General features: G+C 59.1%; 1 protein-coding gene across 1 annotated transcript; it reads right to left on the bottom strand.

The window, feature by feature from the left end:
* Positions 1-7,795: 7,795 nt before the first annotated feature.
* Positions 7,796-16,096, bottom strand: CARD19 (caspase recruitment domain family member 19; the record flags this gene model as incomplete). Its single annotated transcript, XM_080709012.1, has 6 exons — positions 7,796-7,911; positions 8,204-8,275; positions 8,391-8,450; positions 9,488-9,641; positions 10,853-10,995; positions 16,075-16,096. The coding sequence occupies 6 exons, from the start codon at positions 16,094-16,096 to the stop codon at positions 7,796-7,798; spliced, it is 567 nt and encodes a 188-aa protein (XP_080565138.1).
* Between the last annotated feature and the right edge of the window lie 4,001 nt (positions 16,097-20,097).

Below are 20,097 nucleotides of genomic sequence, written 5' to 3'. Positions count from 1 at the left end.
TGCACCAGGCTGGGCCCTTGCCTTGGGAAGCGCGTCCTGCACCCAGCTGGAGCAAGCGGCAGCCCAAGGACTCCACAGGAGGAGGCTGAACAAGGTGCCTGGGCAACTCCGGCTGAGGCCGGAGCCGCCCACACCACAGTGCCCATCCCTGGGGGCCCTGGAGCTCAAGCTGCCTCCTGAGGGGCCGGAGATAGGTGGATCTGCTCCCGGCTGCTGCCCTACTTGTTCCAAGCCATCTTCCCCAGAGCCCCGGTACCAGACTGGCCCCTGGCCCCTGGCCCGGCATGACCAGGCTCCCTGCTGATTCCCCGCGGTGGCCTGAACAGCCCTCAGCCCTCGTCACTCATCTGGCCAGGAAAGGTCTTGGGCCCCTGGGCATCCAGCTGTGCACCGGCGGCTGCTGGGGGCAGCAGGGTAGACTCTGGTGAGGTGGCGGCCACCTCGAGGTGCTGGCTCTGACCCAGGAGTGCTGCACTTGAGCGGGGAAGCAGGGCTAGAGAGCGCGCCCGCCCGCCCGGGCCAGGCCCTTCTCACTCCTGAGCTGATGGCCCCGGCGCCCACCGCCCTCACCCCTCCCTCTCCTCTCCTTCCCAGAGTGCTGAGTGGCCTCCGCCCGCCCGGGATCACTGTGCCCTTGAGACGTCGCTCCCCACGCCCAGCTCACCCCAAACCTCCAAAGCCTGGACTGGTCTCCCCTGGACTGCCTGGGACGGCCTCCGCCCTGACTGCCTGGCGTGTGGGGTTTGGCCGCCAGGCCAAGTGGCTCAGAACTGGACAGCCCCAGAGACTGAAGCCCAGAGAGGGCCACAGCACACCCAGGGCTGCGCATGGGCCAGATGAGGGCCAGCACTGGCCTCTGCTTCAGGACATTCTAGAAGGACAAGGAGCTAGCCCTCCCTTGACTGATGCACCAGTGTGCCCATTTCTCAAGGGGCCTGCCAGGTAGCAGCCCACCTGTTGGCTGCAGCGATGGCCACTGGCCTCAGTGCCTGGGCTTGGCGGCCACCACGAGGCCGCCATGCCCACCTGGGCTGTGGGCCCTGCCTGTCCACCAGCAGTGACCAGGCAGAGCCCCAGCCCCTCCTCAGGGGTCCAGACCCCATTTTTTTAAAATCAGGAATGATCAATAAAGCTCCTGCTCTTCCCTGCTGGGCTCCACGCACTGTCCTCCCCGGGGCTGGGGGTGACTGCGGGCCCCTCCCTGCAGGGCATTGGAGATCATGGCTCCAGCCAGGGGCACTAGCCCCAGGACACACTGACGTACTCCTGGAATCCCGGTATCTGGGATGAGGAGGAGGATTTTAGGTTTTAGGCCAGAACGTGGTAATTTAGGCACTGTAATAAAATGGGACTGGGGGTGTAGTTCAGATGTAGGATGCCCCTGGGTTCAATCCCCAGTAACAGACGCACAGAAAGTAAGAATAAAGGCTGGGTCTAGCTGGGGGACACAGTGCACACTTAGGAGTGCAGGACAGGAAGATCGCAAGTTGAAGGACAGCATCAGCAATTTAGCCAGACCACATCTCAAAAACAGTTGGGGTAGCTCTGGCAGAACACCCAGGGTTCATCTCTGGTACAACAAAAAAAGAAAGGGCGGATCCAAGGCACGAAAGTCTCGCTTTTATTTCTTGACACAAACACAGAAAAGTTGCAAGTTAAAAGGATTCCCTTGCACAGCTGCGATCACTTGGCCAGGCGTGCCCCAGCTGTCTCAGCCCCTGGCCTCCCAGTGCTGCCGGAGCGCACACCCGGCTCTGCGGGTCGCCGAGCTGTGTGTCCCTGGGTGGGCACTCCGGCCCAAGTGGTGAAAACGACGCCTGGCGGTCCTGATGCATGTGTCCGGGGCGCACCATAGCCCTCGCTGTGCCCAGGGCCTCCGTGTCACGTATAGTAATGTAGGCTAAAGCCCTGCCTGGGCCCAGTGTGCCCCACGCCACGCCCAGCCCAGGCCTTGTGGCACGGCCTGGCCTGTTTAGGTGAAGCGCCCCGGCCTGGGCTCGGCTTGTGCGCAGCTGCCCCCACAGCGTTCGCCAGCCCTGTGTCTTACGGGCCCTGGCTGTCCGCCCGGGCTGTGGGAAGGGCGTGTGTGATGAGCCAGGGAACACGTGCTGTTATCTCCAACTGCCACCGTGGCCTGGGCAGCGCCCCAGGGAGACTCCAATGCCACCCACCTTGGAGCTGTCCCGGGGGTCCTGGCCTCCGGACACTGCTGTGTGAGTCTGTCACTGGCCCCAGAGCGGCCTGCAAGGACGGCGCCTTTAGCAGGAGGCAAGCTGGAGGCCCAGCCCGCGGCCTCCTGCCCCGGGGTCCCAGCACCCACCCTGTGCCCCAGCCCCCCTCAGCCTGGCCCTCCTCACCCAGCTTCCCTCTGGAGTCCCCTCTGCCTTCCACCATAGGCGCCTGCCTCCTGCAGGTCAGATGCCCCACCCTCCCTCTCCTCCAAGTCTTCCCCAGACACGGGCTGGTGGCCAAGGTCCTTTCCGAAGAGCCCCCCCCCCCCCGCCTGAGTGGTGAGCCCCGAGGGGCTCTGGTGCCTGGTGCCTTAAGATGCTCCCTAAGGCCAGCCGTGGTGGCGCACGCTTCTAATTCCAACACTTGGGAGGCTGAGACAGGAGGATCGCGCAGGTTCGAAGCCAGCCTCAGCTACTTAGTGAGGCTCTCAGCAACTTAGTGAGACCCTGTTTCCAAATAAAATATGAAATAGGTCTGGGAGGATAGCCCGGAGATAGAAAGCCCCTGGGTTACAGCCCCAATACCACACACACACACACACACACACACACACACACACACACAAAAGATGCTCCCTAAGTCAGACATAAGCACGTCTGTAACCCCAGTACTTGGGAGGATCACAGGTTCAAGGTCAGTCTCAGCAATTTAGTGAGACCCTGTTCCAAAACATAAAATATAAAGGGCTGAGGGCATGGCTTGGAGATGGAATGTCCCCGAGTTCAATCCACGGCACCACAAAAGACAACAACCCAAAGCAGTAGTTGTGTGAACCACGATCCAAGATGAAAAAGGAAAACGCGACGTCCGGTGGTGGCCGGAAGCGCCCACACCCTGGCCAGGGCCCAGGTCAGAGGCGCCTCGGGGCTTCGGCTGGGCCCGGGGGGTTGGCCAGCAGCTGCCCACGGGCCTGGCCTCAGCACCGGATGTTGGCCAACATGTGCTTTAGTTCCTCCTTTGCCAGGAGAGGGGAGAGTCAGCCTGACAGGGCAGGATGGGTGCAGAGAGGCAATACTGAGGTCAGACTCTGCAGGGCCTGGGGATGGCCGGAGCTCCAGCAAGCCAGGTGCCATCCCAGGAGCGTCTCTGCCCTCAGGGCAGTGTTGGCTCCTACAGCCCAGCCTCCACCAGCATCCAGGCCGCAGCTCACCAGCCGCCAGCCCCCCAGCAATCCTCCCCTCCCAGTTCGCAAATACTTGGCACCCACCTTCAAATACTCCTGTTTGGGGGAACATTTATGTAGTTGTTGTTGACGGTGCAGCTTCATTGACCCTGGCAGCCGCTCCCTGTGGGTGCTGTGAGACTGGCATTAGGCCAGGGTGGTGCCTCCCTGCACCTGTGACTGCTGAGAGTGTGTGTGAGGACCCCTGAGACACAGCCGTCCCCTCCCTTAAGGGCCGTTGCTCCACTGCAAGATGGGCCGAAATAAAATCTGAGGTTCCGGCTAGGCATGGTGGCGCACGCTTATCATCCCAGTACTTGGAAAGCTGAGCCAGAAGGAAGATCAAAAGTTCAAAGCCATCCTTAGCACGAGTGTAATGGTCATAATGTAAAATCATTTGTCTTGTCATTATAATAATAAATGATTAACAATTTTATGGAAAAAAAGTTCAAAGCCAGCCTTGGCATCTTAGTGAGACCGTGTGTGTGTGTGTGTGTGTGTGTGTGTGTGTGTTCCTGGAGATGGAGCCCAGGGGCATTTTACCTCCGAGCTACACCCCCAGCCCTAGTTCTTAGTCTTTATTTTGAAACAAGGTCTCACTGAGTTGCAAAGGGCCTCACTAAGTAGCTGAGGCTGGTCGTGAACCACCATCTTCCCATCTTAGCCTCCCAAATTCTGGGATTACAAACGTGTACCACCACACTTGGCTAGAGACCCTGTTTTAAAATAAAAAATAAAACAGGTCTCAGAGATAGAACATCCCTGGTTTCAATTCCAGAACCACACACACACACACAAACAAACAAACAAAAAACAACTGGGGGTCTCACGGCCACTTGGCCTCCCCAGGCCCGGGCTCGGCTGTAGAGGGCTGTCATGCACCAGGCCCCACTCTCTGGAAAAGGGGAAGCGATGGACCATCTCAGTGGGGACGTGACCAGGCAGGGCAGTGTGCCCCGTCCGTCCCTCTCCTGAGCACACCTCAGGTGCTATGGATGCTGAGTCTCAAGGTGCCCCCAGACACACCACGAGGGCAGGCGTCCAAGACCCCCAGGAGAGCCCCTTCCCGTGGCCAGCCCCTGGGCCACTGCCCCAGGGAGACGGCCGCTTGTAGGGTGCTGACCCAGCAGGAACTGGATGCAGGGACAGGACATAACGGCAGCGTCAGCTCCCCGCCCAGCCCCGTGCCGCACCGGACAGCCCGTTGTGTAAGACGCAAGCGTTTTCCTGCGCGACCTCCCGTGCCCTGTGCCCTCCAAACCCGCCCCTCACCCGCATCAAGCCTCTGGTCCCGGCTGCCGCCCTGCCCAATGTCCCAGAGCCTCCACTGCACTGTCAAGGGCGCCTCCTGGAGGGGGTGACCCGAAGGCTGGCTCAGGCGAGGATGGCGAAGCGGCAGCTGGAGGGAGCGGCGCCTTCCCTATGGGACCCTGTGGCTGTGGGCTGTCCCCTGGCTGCAGGGGGTGTCGGGCAGCAGTGGGAGCGGGTGGCCCAGGCCTGTCACTCCGTGGACTCCTTCATCGTAGGCCTGACGGGGCCCAGGCCAGGCTGGAGGCCTGTGGAGGACCCTGGGCGTTCATCACCCGGTCAGGAACGGGGCCCAGGGGCAGGCATGGCGGTAGGTGATCCAGGGCTGCATGGACTCAGATCCAGAGGACAAAGATGGGCATGGTGGTGATGCACGCCTGGACCCGAGTACTTGGGGGGCTGAGAAAGGAGGACCTCAGGTTCAAGGCGAGCCTTGACATTAGTGAAGACCTCAGAGACTTAGCAAGACCCTGCTTAAAAATAAGATATAAAAAGCCGGGCGTGGTGGGCACGCTTGTCATCCCAGCACTCGGGAGGCTGAGGCCGGAAGATCGCAGTTCGCGGACAGCCTCAGCTACTTAGTGAGGCCCTCCGCAACTCAGTGAGACCCGGTTTCAAAATAAAGAATAAAAAATAGGGCAGGGGGTGTAGCTTGGAGGTCAAATGCCCCTGGGTTCCATCCCCAGACCCGCAGAAAGAAAGAAAGAGAAAGAAAGAAAAAGGTCTAGGGTTGTAGCTTGGAGGTGGAATATCCCTGGGTTCAATCTCTCTGGTACCACCCAAAACAAAACAAAACAAAACAAAAAAAAAAACCCAGAGGACAGGAAGAGCTATGGGTCCCGCGTGGGTTCAGACGCAGGGCCTCCCCTCCGGGTGGTCTCTGGCAGATGCAGACCAGGACCTTCCCAGGCCATCAGCATATGCCTTGCCTGTCTCTGGACATATCCAGCTTCGGCTGACAAAAACTAGAATTTTATCGTGCTGGGGATTGGAACCAGGGGCATTCTACTTCTAAGCCACGCCCCCAGCCTGATCTTGTTTTTTTATTCGAAATGGGGTCTCCCTAAGTTGCTGAGTGTCTGAGTTGCAGAGACTGCTCTCGACCCTGCGATCCTCCTGTCTCAGGCCTAGGACCGCAGGTGTGGGCCACTGCGTCGGGGCGGAAACCCCTGACGTTCTCTGAAGCCTGTCCTCCACCTTCAGGCAAGCCCCGCCCCACCCTCAACACTCCGCAGCCCCTTCCCCAGGTGCCACCTTTACAAAGTAGCCAGTTCTGGAGGCTGCCTCTGTGGGAACAGGCTGTACCAGAGCCTAGCCAGTGTGAGCTGCGCTCCACCAGGGGCGCCCAGGGAGGGTTCCCACAGACAGATGGCGAGCCCAGGCCCCCAGACTGCGGTGGGGGGCCCTAACGCAGCCCTCCCTCCCGGCAGGTGGAGTCTCTGGGCTGCAGCTCACTTGCCCAGGCCCGGGACTCTGGCGGAGCAGACGTGTGCTGGTGTCAAGAGCGTGTCCCCGGCTGCGTGGCAGCGGAAACCCCCGAGTGGCTCCCTCCTGGGCAGCCTGGCCCCATGCCCAGCTCACTCCAGCTGCGGGGCCATCAGTGAAACCCAGCGGAAACTGCAGACGGATGTGAGGAGGACAGTGCTACTTCCCCAGAAAGGCTGCTGGGGCTGGCGAGGGAGGCCGTCAGGACCCAGGAGGGCGCTGGCCCTGCAGTGGGGACCGTGTGTGATGTAGTGTGTGAGTGGGTGTGTACACGTGAGCACCGTGTCAGCAGCACATGTGTTCACACATGTGCACATGTGTGAGAGGTGCTGGTGGTGCGGGCGGAGGGCCCAGGGAGCAACCTCGTGCCAGCTGGCCGCCATGTGGTTTTGACTCTGGGCCTTGGCACCCCCAGTCGTAGGGCAGTGACGGGGACTCCCTGGGCAGGGCAAGTCTGTGGCTAGTTAGGGGCCTTGGGCGGCGCACCGATGGGGCTCAGCAGGTCTGACGATGACACCCAGGTCAGAGTGCCTGGTTTGTGTGCTCGCCCTACTGACACGGGACACATCCAAGACAGATCCTGGGGCCAAGGCCGCAGAGGTCGGTGGCTCCGCGAGGGAGCAGGGCTGTCCCGGCTGGGCAGGGAAGGTGGCGGAGCCAGCGCCCAGGACCTCAGGTGCACAACGAGCTCCTTCGTCTCTAAGGAGCTAGACAGCTCCGGGCTGCTTTGTTCTTAAGAGCCCAGGCCTCTGGCCTGGGCGGGTGGCTCTTCTTGATGTGTCTGCTTCCTGCCACGGGGGTGACCACAGTGTGGTCCACGGGGCTGAAGCCTGGTCCCTGGAGCCACCTGGCCCATGCTTGGTGGCCCTGACCCCGCATCTGCCCTGGATGGCGGAGGGGCTGTGGGCCCAGGGCCCTGACTCTGGGACTTACTTCCCAGGACACAACGCTGGCCTGGGGTGTGGAGGAGCTGACCCAGAGACCCCGAGGCTAAGGAAAGGGCCCTGGGGAGACATGCTGGTGTTTCTTGGACAACCTGGGCGGGGCGCAGGGATGAGGGGGGCTGCTGGCTGAGCAGCCCCTTCTCTGGGCCTTGGTTTCCTCACTGACAGGGGATGACGCCCCACACCTTCTGGGGCTGTCAGAGGGATTGGAGCTAGCCATGGGAACACTCAGCAGCCTGGGAGGCCTCAGACCCAGAGCCAGCAGTCATGGGGGGGCCCAGGCTGGGAACCCAAGTCCGTCCCCCCACCCGCCCGCAGGGCCTGCTGGAGAGGCCTGGCCACAGGAAGCGCCAAGGGCGCCGGGCAGGAGCCGCAGCCAGGGGCCCAGCGGCAGGGCGAGGGAGGGCACGGCCGGGCCTCGGTGGCGGGCACTCCACCCTGGGCTCGGGCAGGGCCTGGACAAGCATCAGAATCCACGGAAAACTCTCCCGGGATGAGGAAGCGGAAAAGCAGAAAGGACTTGAGCGTTTAATACATTCAGCACCCTGTGGGCGAAGGCACTGTGGTTCCAGGGAGATTATAAATAACGAAAGGGACATTTGGGAAAGGGCCGGTGGCCAGGGGGCTCTTTGGTTGCGCAGAGGGCAGGCCGGGGTCTGGTCCGTCAGAGCCCCCCGAGGTCATCCGCCAGGAAGGCCAGCAGGTAGCGGCTGATGTGCCTGTCGACGATGATGGGTGAGAAGCCGAGGACGCGCCGGGCCCCCGGCAGCACCTTGGGGTCTGGAAGACAGAGAGACAGGGCGGCCCGGCTGGCAAGGCAAGCTCCTCCTGTCGCCGTCTGGGCGCTGAGTTGCAGTTGGGAGTCCAGCAGCCCTGGAGCCATAGGGCTAAGCGCACCTGGCCACGCCAGAGGCCTCCCCGGGCGGCCCAGACCTCCGCCCCTTGGCAGGAAGACCGGGGCCCTGGGCCGTAGGTGGCCCGCAGCCTGGCAGGGCTCCCAGGAGGAGAGGCAGGTGCTGCTCAGGGGGCCTGGGTGCCGGCCACTGCGCGGCAGGCTGGGAGCTGTACTCACCTGGGGGGCAGCAATACAGGAGCAGGGCCAGTCCAGCAGCCAGGCCGAGGCCTGCCAGGAAGCTCATGGGGCCTGGGGAGAGAAGAGTGGAAGGGCCCTGAGCCCTGCCTGCCGCAGAAAGGTGGAGGAGGAGCCCTGGGAGACAGCGCAGAGCCTGGGGAGTGGGAGGGAGGTGGCGGGGCGTTACCCCTGTCGCTCAGCTCGCGGCCCTCGCAGCCCCAGTCCAGCTCTGCGCACTCTGAGTTCGCTGGAAGCAAAACCACAGGGCATGGTTAGTGGGCGCTGGCCCCCAGCGGCCACCGTGGGACCCACGGCGCAGCCAGGCTTGACGTGGCGAGGTCAGCCCCAGGCCCTGTGCAGTTCCTGCTGCACCATGGGCAGACGCCGAGCACTGCACAGGTGTCCACGTGAGGTGGCAGCCATCGCTTCCTGCCCACTCTTCCCCGTGGGTCCATGCCAGGTGGCCTGGGAGCCACAGAAGGGCACCTGGAAGCCAGAGAAGGTGCCGCACCTCCAGCAGGGGTGGCTCAGTCCTCGCTGTGTTCTGCCTGTCTGCCTGCCCCCGGGTGTCCCCACGGTGCCCTCGGAAGCGCAGGGCCGCCCAGAGACACGGGCCCAAGTCCAGGCGAGCGGCAGCAAGGGCAGAAGGCCCTCCTCCCAGGGTCCCCAGCACAGAGGCCCAGGCCATCCGCCCCACAGTGCCTGCCCCCCACTGCCCAGGGAAAGGACCCTAAATCACAACGCACGGGCCTCTGCTGGCTGCCCACACTCGAGGATGCCCGCAGGTGTGTGCAGACCACCTGCAGCCAAAGGGGACACAGCCCAGGGTCCGCCATGGAGCTGGGAGCGCCACATCAGGACACCATGCAAGGAAGAGGTCCCCGTGGTGACAGAGATGAGAAAGGACAACGGCGGGCACTGGCCTCTGCGTGACCACTGGCACCAGCCGGGGGACAGAAGCGGGAGACGCACAGACAGAGGGCAGGCACCCGCGCTGAGGGAGAGCTGTGTGGGGGAGGGCTCTGCGCGGTGTCGAGGGAGGCCCAGGAGGGAGGGCTCTGGGGTGGTGTCTAGGGAGGCCCAGAAAGGAGGAGGGTGCTAGGCTGGCCTCTAGGGAGGGCCAGGAAGGAGGAGAGCTCTGGGGTGTTGTCTAGGGAGGTCCAGGAGGGAGGAGGCTCTGCCTGGCCTCTGGGGAGGCCCAGGAAGGAAGAGGCTCTGCCTGGCCCGGGCAAGGATGCCTACCACGGTGGCTGACGCCGGGTCAGCGGCGGCAGCGGGACTTACAGAGTGCGTGGCGGCTGGGCAGGCGGCTGTGCAGGGGCTGGGCGTGGATGTACAGGGCGCGGTAGAACTCCTGGCAGTCCCTCTCGCCGCGCCGCTGCAGGTGGCTCAGGAGGTCGCAGAGCCGGATGCGCAGGGCGGCCTTGGGGTTCCGGAACTGGGGAGGGATGAAGGGCAGGCTGGGGCAGGCGGGGGTCAGGGCTCCCTCGGGAAGCAGCCCAGGGCCAGGGGCTTCACCCTAGGTGGTGGGACTTGGTGTGGCTCCTGTGTGGCCTCAGCTGGCTGCTTTGAGCCCCTGACACATGGTCTCTTCATTTGTATAACGGGCGTTATTGCCAGGCATGGTGGTGCAAGCCTTTAATCCCAGCACTTGGGAGGCAGAGACAGGAGGATTGCAGGTTGGAGCCCAGCCTCAGCAACTCAGTGAGATCCTGTTTCAACATAGAAAAATGGCGGATGTAGCTCAGAAGTACATTTCCCCTGGGCTCAATCCCCAGTACCATGGAAAAAAGGGGGTAGGGGAAGAACAGTAAACCATGTGGTCGGGTGATTACAGGGAATCGATGATCACTTCACTAATAAAAATGATCACAGGAGTATGAGGCGAGTATTTTAAAATAAGCTGAGAACAGACTGGTTCTTCTGGTGTTTAGTGGGCAGAAGGACGGCTGTGGAGGTCAGTGGACAGGGACCTGATGCCGCGGCCTGGGGCTCCCCCTGCTGGCGGTGTGTGTAGCTACAGGGGCCTGGACTTGAACCGCAGCATCCGAGTGGGGCGAAGCCTGGGGTGCCTGTGGGGAAAGGCGCGCGCGCAGAGCCCTACCTTGGTAACTGTATAAGCATCTGAGAATTCTCAAAATTCAAATCCTGGGTATGGGTTAGACTTCTGGTTGCAGCAGATGAATTCGGGCTCAGTATTCTGTGTATGTGCGTGTGTGTTACTGGGGACTGAACCACCCAGGGTCATTCTACCTCTGAGTTACTCCCCCAGCTCTTTTTGTTCTGTTCTTTTGAGACAGGGTCTCACTGGGTTGCAGAGAGCCTCGCAAGGCTGCCAAGGCTGGTTTCTGAATCTGGGATCCTCCCGTCTCAGCCCCCCAGGTGGGAAGCGGGCCTCCGGCTCCTGGGCGCATGGGCCGCCTGCCCACCCCACCCCGCTGCCACCTGTGCCTGGCGGCCTGTGTGGTCACAGGTCACGCCGCCACCTCTCACGTGTGGACACGCGGAGACGCAGCCACAGAGGGCCGGCTGCTGGCCCCTTCTGGGTCGCTGCAGAGGGACCGCTCGAGCTGAGGCCGCCCAGGCGCAGCACAGAGACCGTCCAGACTCAAGACGGGAGAGTGACGGCCATGAGGCCGCGCCCCGCACCTTTTCGGCCTCCGAGTTGGTGAGGATCTGCGGGTAGTAGCGGTTCAGCTGGAGGATGATCCTGTCCACCTGCTGCTCGCTCAGGCGCCCTGGGCCCGTCAGGAAGGGCGTGTCCTGCACCAGGCGGTCACAGTAGGTCTGATCTGGAGGACACGGGGCACAGGCCACGAGTCAGGGCAGCTCCCAGGAGGGTCACAGACGCCCACTGTGAGGGGCGGCCATTTCTCACAGAGACGGGGTCAGGGACATCCCATGCGGTGTGGCGGGCGTCACACTGCACACAGGGAGGCCCAGGCCCAGCCCGAGGTGGGCAAGGACAGAGAGAAGGCAAGGGCCCAGAAAGGACCACATTCTCTGGCCCCTTCTAAGCCCGAGCTTATCGCAGAGAAGGAACTCGGGCCTGGCACGATGGTGTGCACCTGTGACCCAGTACTTCGGAGGCTGCGCTGAGGCGGGAGGATCTAGTCTACGCCAGCCTCAGCAACTTAGCAAGACCCTGTCTCCAAGTAAAAAATAAAAAGGGGCTGGGCGTGGTGGCGCACGCTTGTAATCCCAGCATTCGGGAGGCTGAGACCGGAGGATCATGGTTCAAGGACAGCCTCAGCTACTTAGTGAGGCCCTCTGCAACTCAGAGAGACCCTGTTTCAAAATAAAGAATAAAAAATAGGGCAGGGGGTGTAGCTCGAAGGTCAAATGCCCCTGGGCTCCATCCCCAGACCCGCAAAGAAAAAAAAAAAATTATAGACCAATATCATGTATGAATATTGATGCAAAATTCCTCAACAAAGTATTACCATGCATCTTAAAAGGATTATATACCAATTTATGTCTGGAATGCAAAGCTGGTTAAATACACAAAAATCAATCCATGTAAGACCACATTAATGGAACGAAGGGAAAACCTACAATTGTCTCAATCGAGGTAGACAAAGCATGACAAAATTCAACCTCGTTTTTTGATATAAATATCAATTATTTTTTTTTGCGGGTCTGGGGATAGAACCCAGGGGCATTCTACCTCTGAGCTACACCCCCTGCCCTATTTTTTATTCTTTATTTTGAAACAGGGTCTCACTAAGTTGCGGAGGGCCTCACTAAGTAGCTGAGGCTGTGCACGGACCACGATCCTTCTGTCTCCGCCTCCCAAATGCTGGGATTACAAGCGTGCGCCACCACGCCCAGCTTATAAATATCAATTAGTTAGAAGAGAAAGCACTCTGGATTGAATGTGCTGGAAACTTTGTCTCTAATACAGCAGTGTTGGGAGGTGAGGCCAGGAGGGCACCACCCTCATGAACGGACGGTACTGAGTATAAAAGGGCTTGAGAGGCCCTCCACAACTTAGTGAGACCCTGTTTCAAAATAAAAAATAAAATAGGGCTGAGGATATGGCTTGGTGTTAGAACACCCCTGGGTTTCAATCCCTAGTACCACAAAAGAGAGAAGGGGGGGGGAGGGAGGGAGACAGACAGACAGACAGACACTCTTAAAGTTGTTTTATAAAATCATTAGAGCCAGCCGGGCGTGGTGGCACATGCTTGTAATCCCTATGCTTGGGAGGCTGAGACAGGAGCATTGCACAGGTTTGAAGCCAGCCTCAGCTACTTTAGTGAGGCTCTCAGCAACTTAGTGAGACCCTGTTTCCAAATAAAATATAAAATAGGTCTGGGAGTATAGCCCAGAGGTAGAATGCCCTGGGTTCTTCCCCCAGTAACACACACACACACACACACACACACACACACACACACACACACATCATTAGAGCCAATAAATACAAGGTTCCAAGATACAAAGTCAAGACTGGCACTGTGGCACATGCCTATAATCCCAGCTACCCAGGAGGCTAAGTCAGGAGAATCATAAGTTCAAGGCCAGTCTGGCCAATTTAGTGAGACTCTATCTCAAAATAAAAATAAAAAAGGCTGAGGGTATAGCTCAGTAGTAGAGCACTTGCCTGGCACACAAGATTCCCTGAGTCCAACCCCCAATAAGTAACCCCCCCCCACACACACGAAGTCAACACTCAACACCCAGTTTCATTTCTACACACTAACAATTAACAAATTGAAATAAATAAATCCCCTGTACGGCCGGGCGTGGTGGCGCACGCTTGTAATCCCCGCGCTTGGGAGGCAGAGACAGGAGGATCGCGTAGGTTCAAAACCAGCCGCGGCGCGCTAGCTTAGGAGACCCTGTTTCCAAATAAAAATGTAAAAATAGGTCTGGGAGTGTAGCCCAGAGGTAGAAGGGCTTCCAGGAACCCCAGTACCACCAAAAAAAAAAAAAAATCCCCTGTACAGTGACATTGAAATATTTAAACTAGGAATAAATTTAATCAAAGAGACAAGAATTGCACACTGAAAACTATAAAAGGTTGTTGAAAATATTAAAAAAAGAAAAAAGAAGACATCCCATGTTCATGGAGTGAAGTACAATACTGTTACAATGGAAATATTATCCAAAGTAATCTACAGATTCAATGCAACCCCTATCAAACCCCCAATAGTGTTTTATGCAGAAACAGAAAAAATAAACTATCCTGAAAATTCTATGCAATTTCAATGTTTATCAATAGCCAAAACATCTTCAAAGAGAATGAATTTGGAAGACTCATACTTCCAGATTTCAAAACTTACTAAAAAGCTACAGTAACCAAGAGTGTGGTACTGACATAAAGACAGACCAACCTGATAGAATAAGAAAGCCCAGGATTAAACTCTATTTTGAGTGAAAATAGAAATGAGGAAAAAAACAATAAAACACAGATCTCCTAAGCATAGACATGCAGATAATATGAAGAACTCCTCACTCCTCTCTTTGGAACCTGTACTTTTGCCGGCTGGCTCCAGAAAAACAGTAAATGTTGCGTTCTGTATATTGTCACTCAAAAAGGGGATCAGTAAACTATTAGCACTAAAAAGAAGTGAATCCTACAGCCAAGGAAAGACACGGAGAAGAAAGATGCCCTTCTTAAAAGGCTACATAAGCCGGGGGTGGTGGTGCTAGCTTGTAATCCCAGTACGTGGGAGGTTGATACAGGAGGATCATGCAGGTTCGAAGCCAGCCTCAGCTACTTAGTGAGGCCCGGTTTCCAAATAAAAATATGAAAATAGGTCTGGGAGTGTAGCCCAGAGGTAGAAGGCCCTGGGTTTCATTCCCGGGACCACCAAAAAAATTAAAAAATAAATACAATAAAATAAAAAGGCGACATAATGTATGATTCCAATTACACAACACCACAGACCATGGACACAATAAGACCAGTGGTTTCCAGGAGCTCGGAGGAGGAAGAGATGAGTAAACTCTTGTGTGTGGCCCTGGAACAATGGACACAGGATGCTGTTCTTTTGCAAAGCGCCCAGAATGGGCCACACAGGGAGGGAGCCCTCATGCATACTTCAACTTTAGTTCAGAATAGTACACTAACACAAAGTGTTAACAATAGGAGGAATGGGACAGGGGAGGATTTGGGACCCTCTGTACTATTTGCTCAATTAGCTACAAACTAAAACTGTTCCAAAAAAGGTTTCTTGGGGCTCAGTGCAGTGGTGCAGCCTGGAGTCCGGGCCACCTAGAGGGCACTGTGGTCCCAGCTACTGGGGTGGGAGGCTCACTTGAGCCCAGGATTTGGAGACCGGCCTGGGCCACATAGCAAGACTGTCTCAAAAATAAAGAAGCAAGCCGGGCGTGGTGGCACCCACTTATTGTAATCCCAGTACTTGGGAGGCTGAGACAGGAGGATCACTGGTTATGACCAGCCTTAGGTACTCAGCTACTTAGTGGGGTCTTCTGCAACTTAGTGAGACTTTGTTTTAAAAAACAGGGCTGGGCCGGGTGTCGTGGCGCTCACGCTAGTAATCCCAGCATTCAGGAGGCTGAGACAGAAGAATCGCAGTTCACAGACAGCCCCAGCTACCTAGTGAGGCCCTCTGCAACTCAGTGAGACCCTGTTTCAAAATATAGAATAAAAAAATAGGGTTGGGGGTGTAGTTCAGAGGCAGAAAGCTCCTGGGTTCTATCTCCAGGACTGCAAAAACAAAAAACAAAACAGGGCTGGGTGTATTGCTCAGAGGTAGAATGCTCCTGGTTTCAATCCCCAGTTCTATGAAAATAAATACATAAATACATAATTACATAAATAAATGAATAAGCCAGGCATGGTGGCACATCCCTGTAATCCCAGTAATTTGGGAAGGTTGCAGGTATGAGGCCAGCACAAAGTAACTTAGTTTCAAAATAAAAAATACACAGGGCTGGGTGTGCAGCTCAGAGCTAGAATGGCCCTGGGTTCAATCCCTAGCACCCCCCCACACACACACACAGTAAGTAAATAATTAATAAAGTCTATTAACTAATTAAGAAGAAACTCTGTTGAGAAATTCCAGGGCCATTTTTTTGTCTGTGATACTGGGGACTGAGCCCAGGGTGCTTTGCCACAAGCCACATCCTTAGCCCTTCGGAATTTTCACTTTGGGACAGGGCTTACTTTCAGACAAGTTGCTGAGTCTGACCTGGAACTAACATTCCTCCTGCCTCAGTCTCCTAAATTGCCGGAATTGTCAAGCCTGGTCCACTGTTGGATTTTAAAGAAAAAATGGTCAGAGAAAGCAGATCCACCCCAAGGCTGCAGGGAGGGGCCTTTCCAAGTGACAGAGATGTTTGTTCTTGATTCTGCCTGGAATGATAATTATATGGGTGTCGACATGGGTTAAACTATCAAACTGTTCACTAAAAAAATGAGCACATTTACTCATAAAATTAGGCTTGCCGGGCGTGGTGGCGCACGCTTGTAATCCCAGCGTTCGGGAGGCTGAGACAGGAGGATTGCAGTTCTTGGCCAGCCTCAGCTACTTAGTGAGGCCCTCCACAACTTAGTGAGACCCTGTTTCAAAATAAAGAATAAAAATAGGGCTGGGGTGTAGCTCGGAGGTCAAAGGCCTGTGGGTTCCATCCCCAGACCCCCCTCCCCAAAAAAGATTATGCTTCTGTGAGATTGCCTTTTTAAAAAACTAAGGCCCTCAAGTTGGGGAAAGCGAGCCCTTTTTCTGTTGGGCCTTGGGGTGCAATAGGCTGCCTCCTTCTGCCGGCTCTTCCTTCTACCTCCTCCCCGCCTCGAGGTGGCTCTGTCCATCATCCCTGGGAAGAACCCAGGGAGGTCCTCCAGGGGCTCACAGCGTGAGGGTGGGGCTGCATCCACCAAGATCCAGACACATCCCTACCGACCCCCAGAGCCACTGCCATGTCCTGCCACAGGCCACCACCACGGCCACTCGGGAGGCAGCTGGGGGCTGGAAACGCTGCCCAGCCTCGAAAGCACAAGGAGGATGGACTCACCGGCAGCCCTGTCACAGAAAGGGTGCAAGCCCAGGGTCATGCAACGCCCTCCCCAGGCCACACGGCCAGGTCCACCGGGAAGCCGGGCTCCAGCCTGCTCACTGGAGTTCAGATGAGCCCTAGCACCAGGTGCGGTGGCGCACGCCTATAATCCCAGTACTTGGGAGACTGATACAGGAGGACCGTAGGTTCAGGCCAGCCTCAGCTACTTAGTAAGACCCTGTTTCAAAATTTAAAAAATTAAAAAGGGCTGGGGATACAGCTCAGAGGTAGAATACAAAAAAAAAAAAAAAAAAAAAAAAAGATGAACTCTAGTTGAATTTGCAGGACAATCCCGTGTTCCTGTGGCCCCATGGCCTCCGCCCTTCCACAGCTCGGCAATGCCAGCACAACCACCACCCCATTCTCAGACAGGGAAACTGAGGCACAGCGAGAAGAGAAGGAACCTGGTCAAGACTGCAGCCAGCCAGGGAATGTCAGTTCTGCGGCCAGGACCCAGGCGCAGCATTTGGGGGCCCCCCTTGACACCCCAACATTCTGCCTGCCTCGTGAGCATAAATCAACTGTAGACTTGGCTCCAGGGGTCTGCTCCCTGACGGGCGGGGCAGGATGCGGCTGCCCGCCAGTGCCTCCCCAGGGTGCACTGTGCCGCATGTACAGCACTCACTAAAAGGTTCTTGGATGCGTGGGTCCAAGGCCCAAGGACAAGTCTGCTGGTGGACAGCGGCCAGTGTCCTGCAGCAGTCTCCTCTGGCCCCCTGAGCCAGGAGCCCAGCAGGGTCTCTGCTGCCCAAAGGCATGAGTCACAGGAGCCCTGAGTCGCCTGGCACGGCAGGCAGCACAGCCCATGGGCTGGCGGGAGAATTGCATAGCTCCGGGCCCTGAGCTTCCTGCGGTTCTTGTGAGCTGTGCATGAAAACCACCCACAGGCAGCCAGCGGGAAGCCTGGAGACACAAGTGGGCCCCTGCCTGGGGGGCTGCGAACAAGGCCGGGCTGTCTACACTGGGCAAAGAGGCTGGATCACGGCAAAAAGCCCACTGCCTTTGCCAGGCCCTATGCCCCCCCCTTCGTTCCAGCCCAGCTGGCACTAGGAGCGTGCACATCACCCCATCAACCCAGCCTGAGCCTCCTTCTCAGACCAGACCAACGCCCTTGGCCTGGCACGTGGGGTCCTTGGTCAGCCAGTCCCAGCTGCCCTTGCTCAGCCCCCACCGTGCCCCTGGGCCTCCTGCCTGGCAGCCCCACCATGCCACACTGTCCTATCCCGGACCCTCCCCTGGCGCACATGGAGAAGTTCATGCCCAGCTCAAACTGTCCTCCCAAGAGGCCTTCCTGAGTCTCCCTGGCCCCACCCTACTGGAGTCTACACTTTGGGGCCTCGACCTCCCTCCTTCCAGGAGAGTGAGCGCTTGTCCCTCACTGCACATCGCACCAGGAGCCAGGGAGCACTGTCCTGAGTTCGGCTGGCACCAGCCACACACACACTCTGGCAGCAAGGACTGGTGGGGGCAGGCCCCTGGGGCAGGGACAGCAGGCCTGGGCCTGGGGTCTGCAGCCGCAAAGGCTGACTACATGACACAGGCCCATACTCTCTGGGTCTCTGTCTCCCATCCCAAAAGTTGTGAGAAGTGTCTGGAGGCCCAGTAAGGAGATGGCAGGATGCAGGCGTGTTGTCTACATGGCCAGGGGGAGGGTCCTGTCACCAAGAAGCCTTCCCTGACCACCTGCTGCCCCTGGGGTGACTGTCTCAGCCTCCAGCCACACCCAGCCCCTTTGGTGGCCCTTGGAGGCCAACACACACACAGCTGAGCCCTGTGCCTCCTGCATCCTGATGGATGTGCTTAAGCTGCTGGGGACTCAGAGGTCTGGACCGGGCAGTCACAGGTGCTGGGCCAGGGCACTCATTCCACCTCTGCCACTGATAGCAGTGTCCTGGAGCACCCACCCAAGCTGAGCCTGTCTCCTCATCTGTCCACAGATGAGTCCTCACGCAGCGATCTGGACAGGAAGCGTCCAGGAATGGCAGCCACACAACAGGGCTGGAGGGATGACCAGGGAGCAGCTGGCAGCTGGGGTCTCTCCCCGCCTGTGTTCAGGCACGTGTGCCCCTAATTTTGTGCAAAACTCAGGCTAGACTCCCTAGACTCCAGAGAGTGCAGAGGAGAGAAGACTGGAGACGTAGGGCCACCTGACGCCCCTGGGCCATGCCAAGTGACTTCTGCCATAAAAGCAGAAGCTTCATGAGGGAGATGTGGAAACTGAGAGCCCCCAGCTTCTCTGCCATGGGGCCCCTCACTGGCCCATCACCCTTACAGGGTAAAGCCCACAGAGCAGTCACCCTACTTGGCTGGTTTCAGGAAAAACATGATGGGTACCCAGAATGGGGCGCGGAGGGGGGGCGGAGAGGGCGAGGGCGCCGGCTCGGATTTCTAAAGGCCTGTCTAGGGTGAGGAGGTGCCGGCTGCAGTTACCGTGGGCCCCGAGGGAGAGGGAAGCGCTCGAGTCCCACGGGTACCACCCGCTGCCCAGGAAAGCAGCGCCGGTCCAGCGCCGGGTCTGGGTAGTGGTGGGAGGAGCGCAGTACCTCCAAGCCAGAATCACTGCAACTCGGCGGAGAGTACCACTTCCTCCTCCCCGCCCCAGCCCCACCCGGGGCGGCGACCCGACCCCCAGGACCGCGCGCACCTGCGCCGGAGCTCACCTGGGTCCTCTGGCCCGCACGTGGCACCGCACCCCGCGCCTGGAGACCCCCGGAGCCCACGGCCCGCCGCGCAGACCCAGGACAGCCGCCACGCGCGCGGCCCCCCCGCGTCGCGCCCGCCGCCGACGGCCAAGGTCACCGGCTCCCGCCGCCCACCTGGCCCGGCGCCCACCTGTCATGGCGGCGGGCACCAAGCCGCCCGCCGTCCGCCCCTGAGTCCGCTGTCCGGCCCACCAGCTCGGGTAACCACCGCCCGCAGGCCGGGACAAGCCCCGCCCCTTCCCGCTAGGCCCCGCCCATCGCGCCGCCGCCCCGCCCCTCCTCCAGGCCACGCCCAGGTGCGTCTGCGGAGCGCAGGATCCAGGCCCGCCTCTCCCGCTAGGCCCCGCCCCTTCTCCAGGCCCCGCCCAGGCACGTCGGCCGCACGCAGGACCCAAGCCCCGCCCTCGGCCCGCACTCGCCCTCTCGCGGCCCAGGCTCCCGGAGCCGCACCCCTCTCGGCCCCCGCGGGCCAGGGCGACACCGCAGCTCCGCTCCCGGTAGCGACGCCGCGGGGAACCCCGAGCCCCGCCCTCGCTGGGCCACGCCCAGCCAGCGGCCGAGAGCGGCCCAAGCCCCGCCTCTCCCTCGGGCCCCGCCCTCGTCGGGCCACGCCCAGCCAGCGGCCGAGAGCGACCCAAGCCCCGCCTCTCACTCGGGCCCCGCCCTCGCCCACGGCCCTCCCCCAGCAGCCTGTCCAATAGACACGCGCCTCCCGCTCGCGCCCCTCCCGCCCTGGCCCCGCCCTCCAGGCCCGGCCCCTGGGCGGGCTGAGTGCTGAGGGGCTGGGTTTGCAGGACGGCTCCGCCCGGGGCCGCCGCACCCCACTTGGGGACGAGGAAACGGACTCCGGAGGAGATGAGACTTACTCAAGGTCATGCAGGAGGTCAGGCCTGCGGCAGGATGCCAGTGGGCGTCCAGTAGCCCCTAGATCAGCCAAGTGGGTAGGGTTTGTATGACATTCCCCGATCCAGGGGAGAATTGGGACTCAGCTGGGTGGGGCAGCATCCTACCGGATCCTCAGTCTGCAAAAGGGGACACCGGCATGGCTTCCTGCCCCTACGTGGGAAGTCATTAGCCTGCCTGTACCCCAGCCATAGCCAGTTTCTCCACCTTCCCTCCTTTCCCGTCTTAGGCCTGGCGTCCCGGCTCTGCCACCCACCACCA

The sequence above is a fragment of the Muscardinus avellanarius genome (assembly GCF_963383645.1).
Source record: "Muscardinus avellanarius genome assembly, chromosome: 13".
Taxonomy (NCBI): domain Eukaryota; kingdom Metazoa; phylum Chordata; class Mammalia; order Rodentia; family Gliridae; genus Muscardinus; species Muscardinus avellanarius.
The sequence above is the reverse complement of the archived record's forward strand: the minus strand, read 5'-3'. Positions and strand labels throughout refer to the sequence as shown.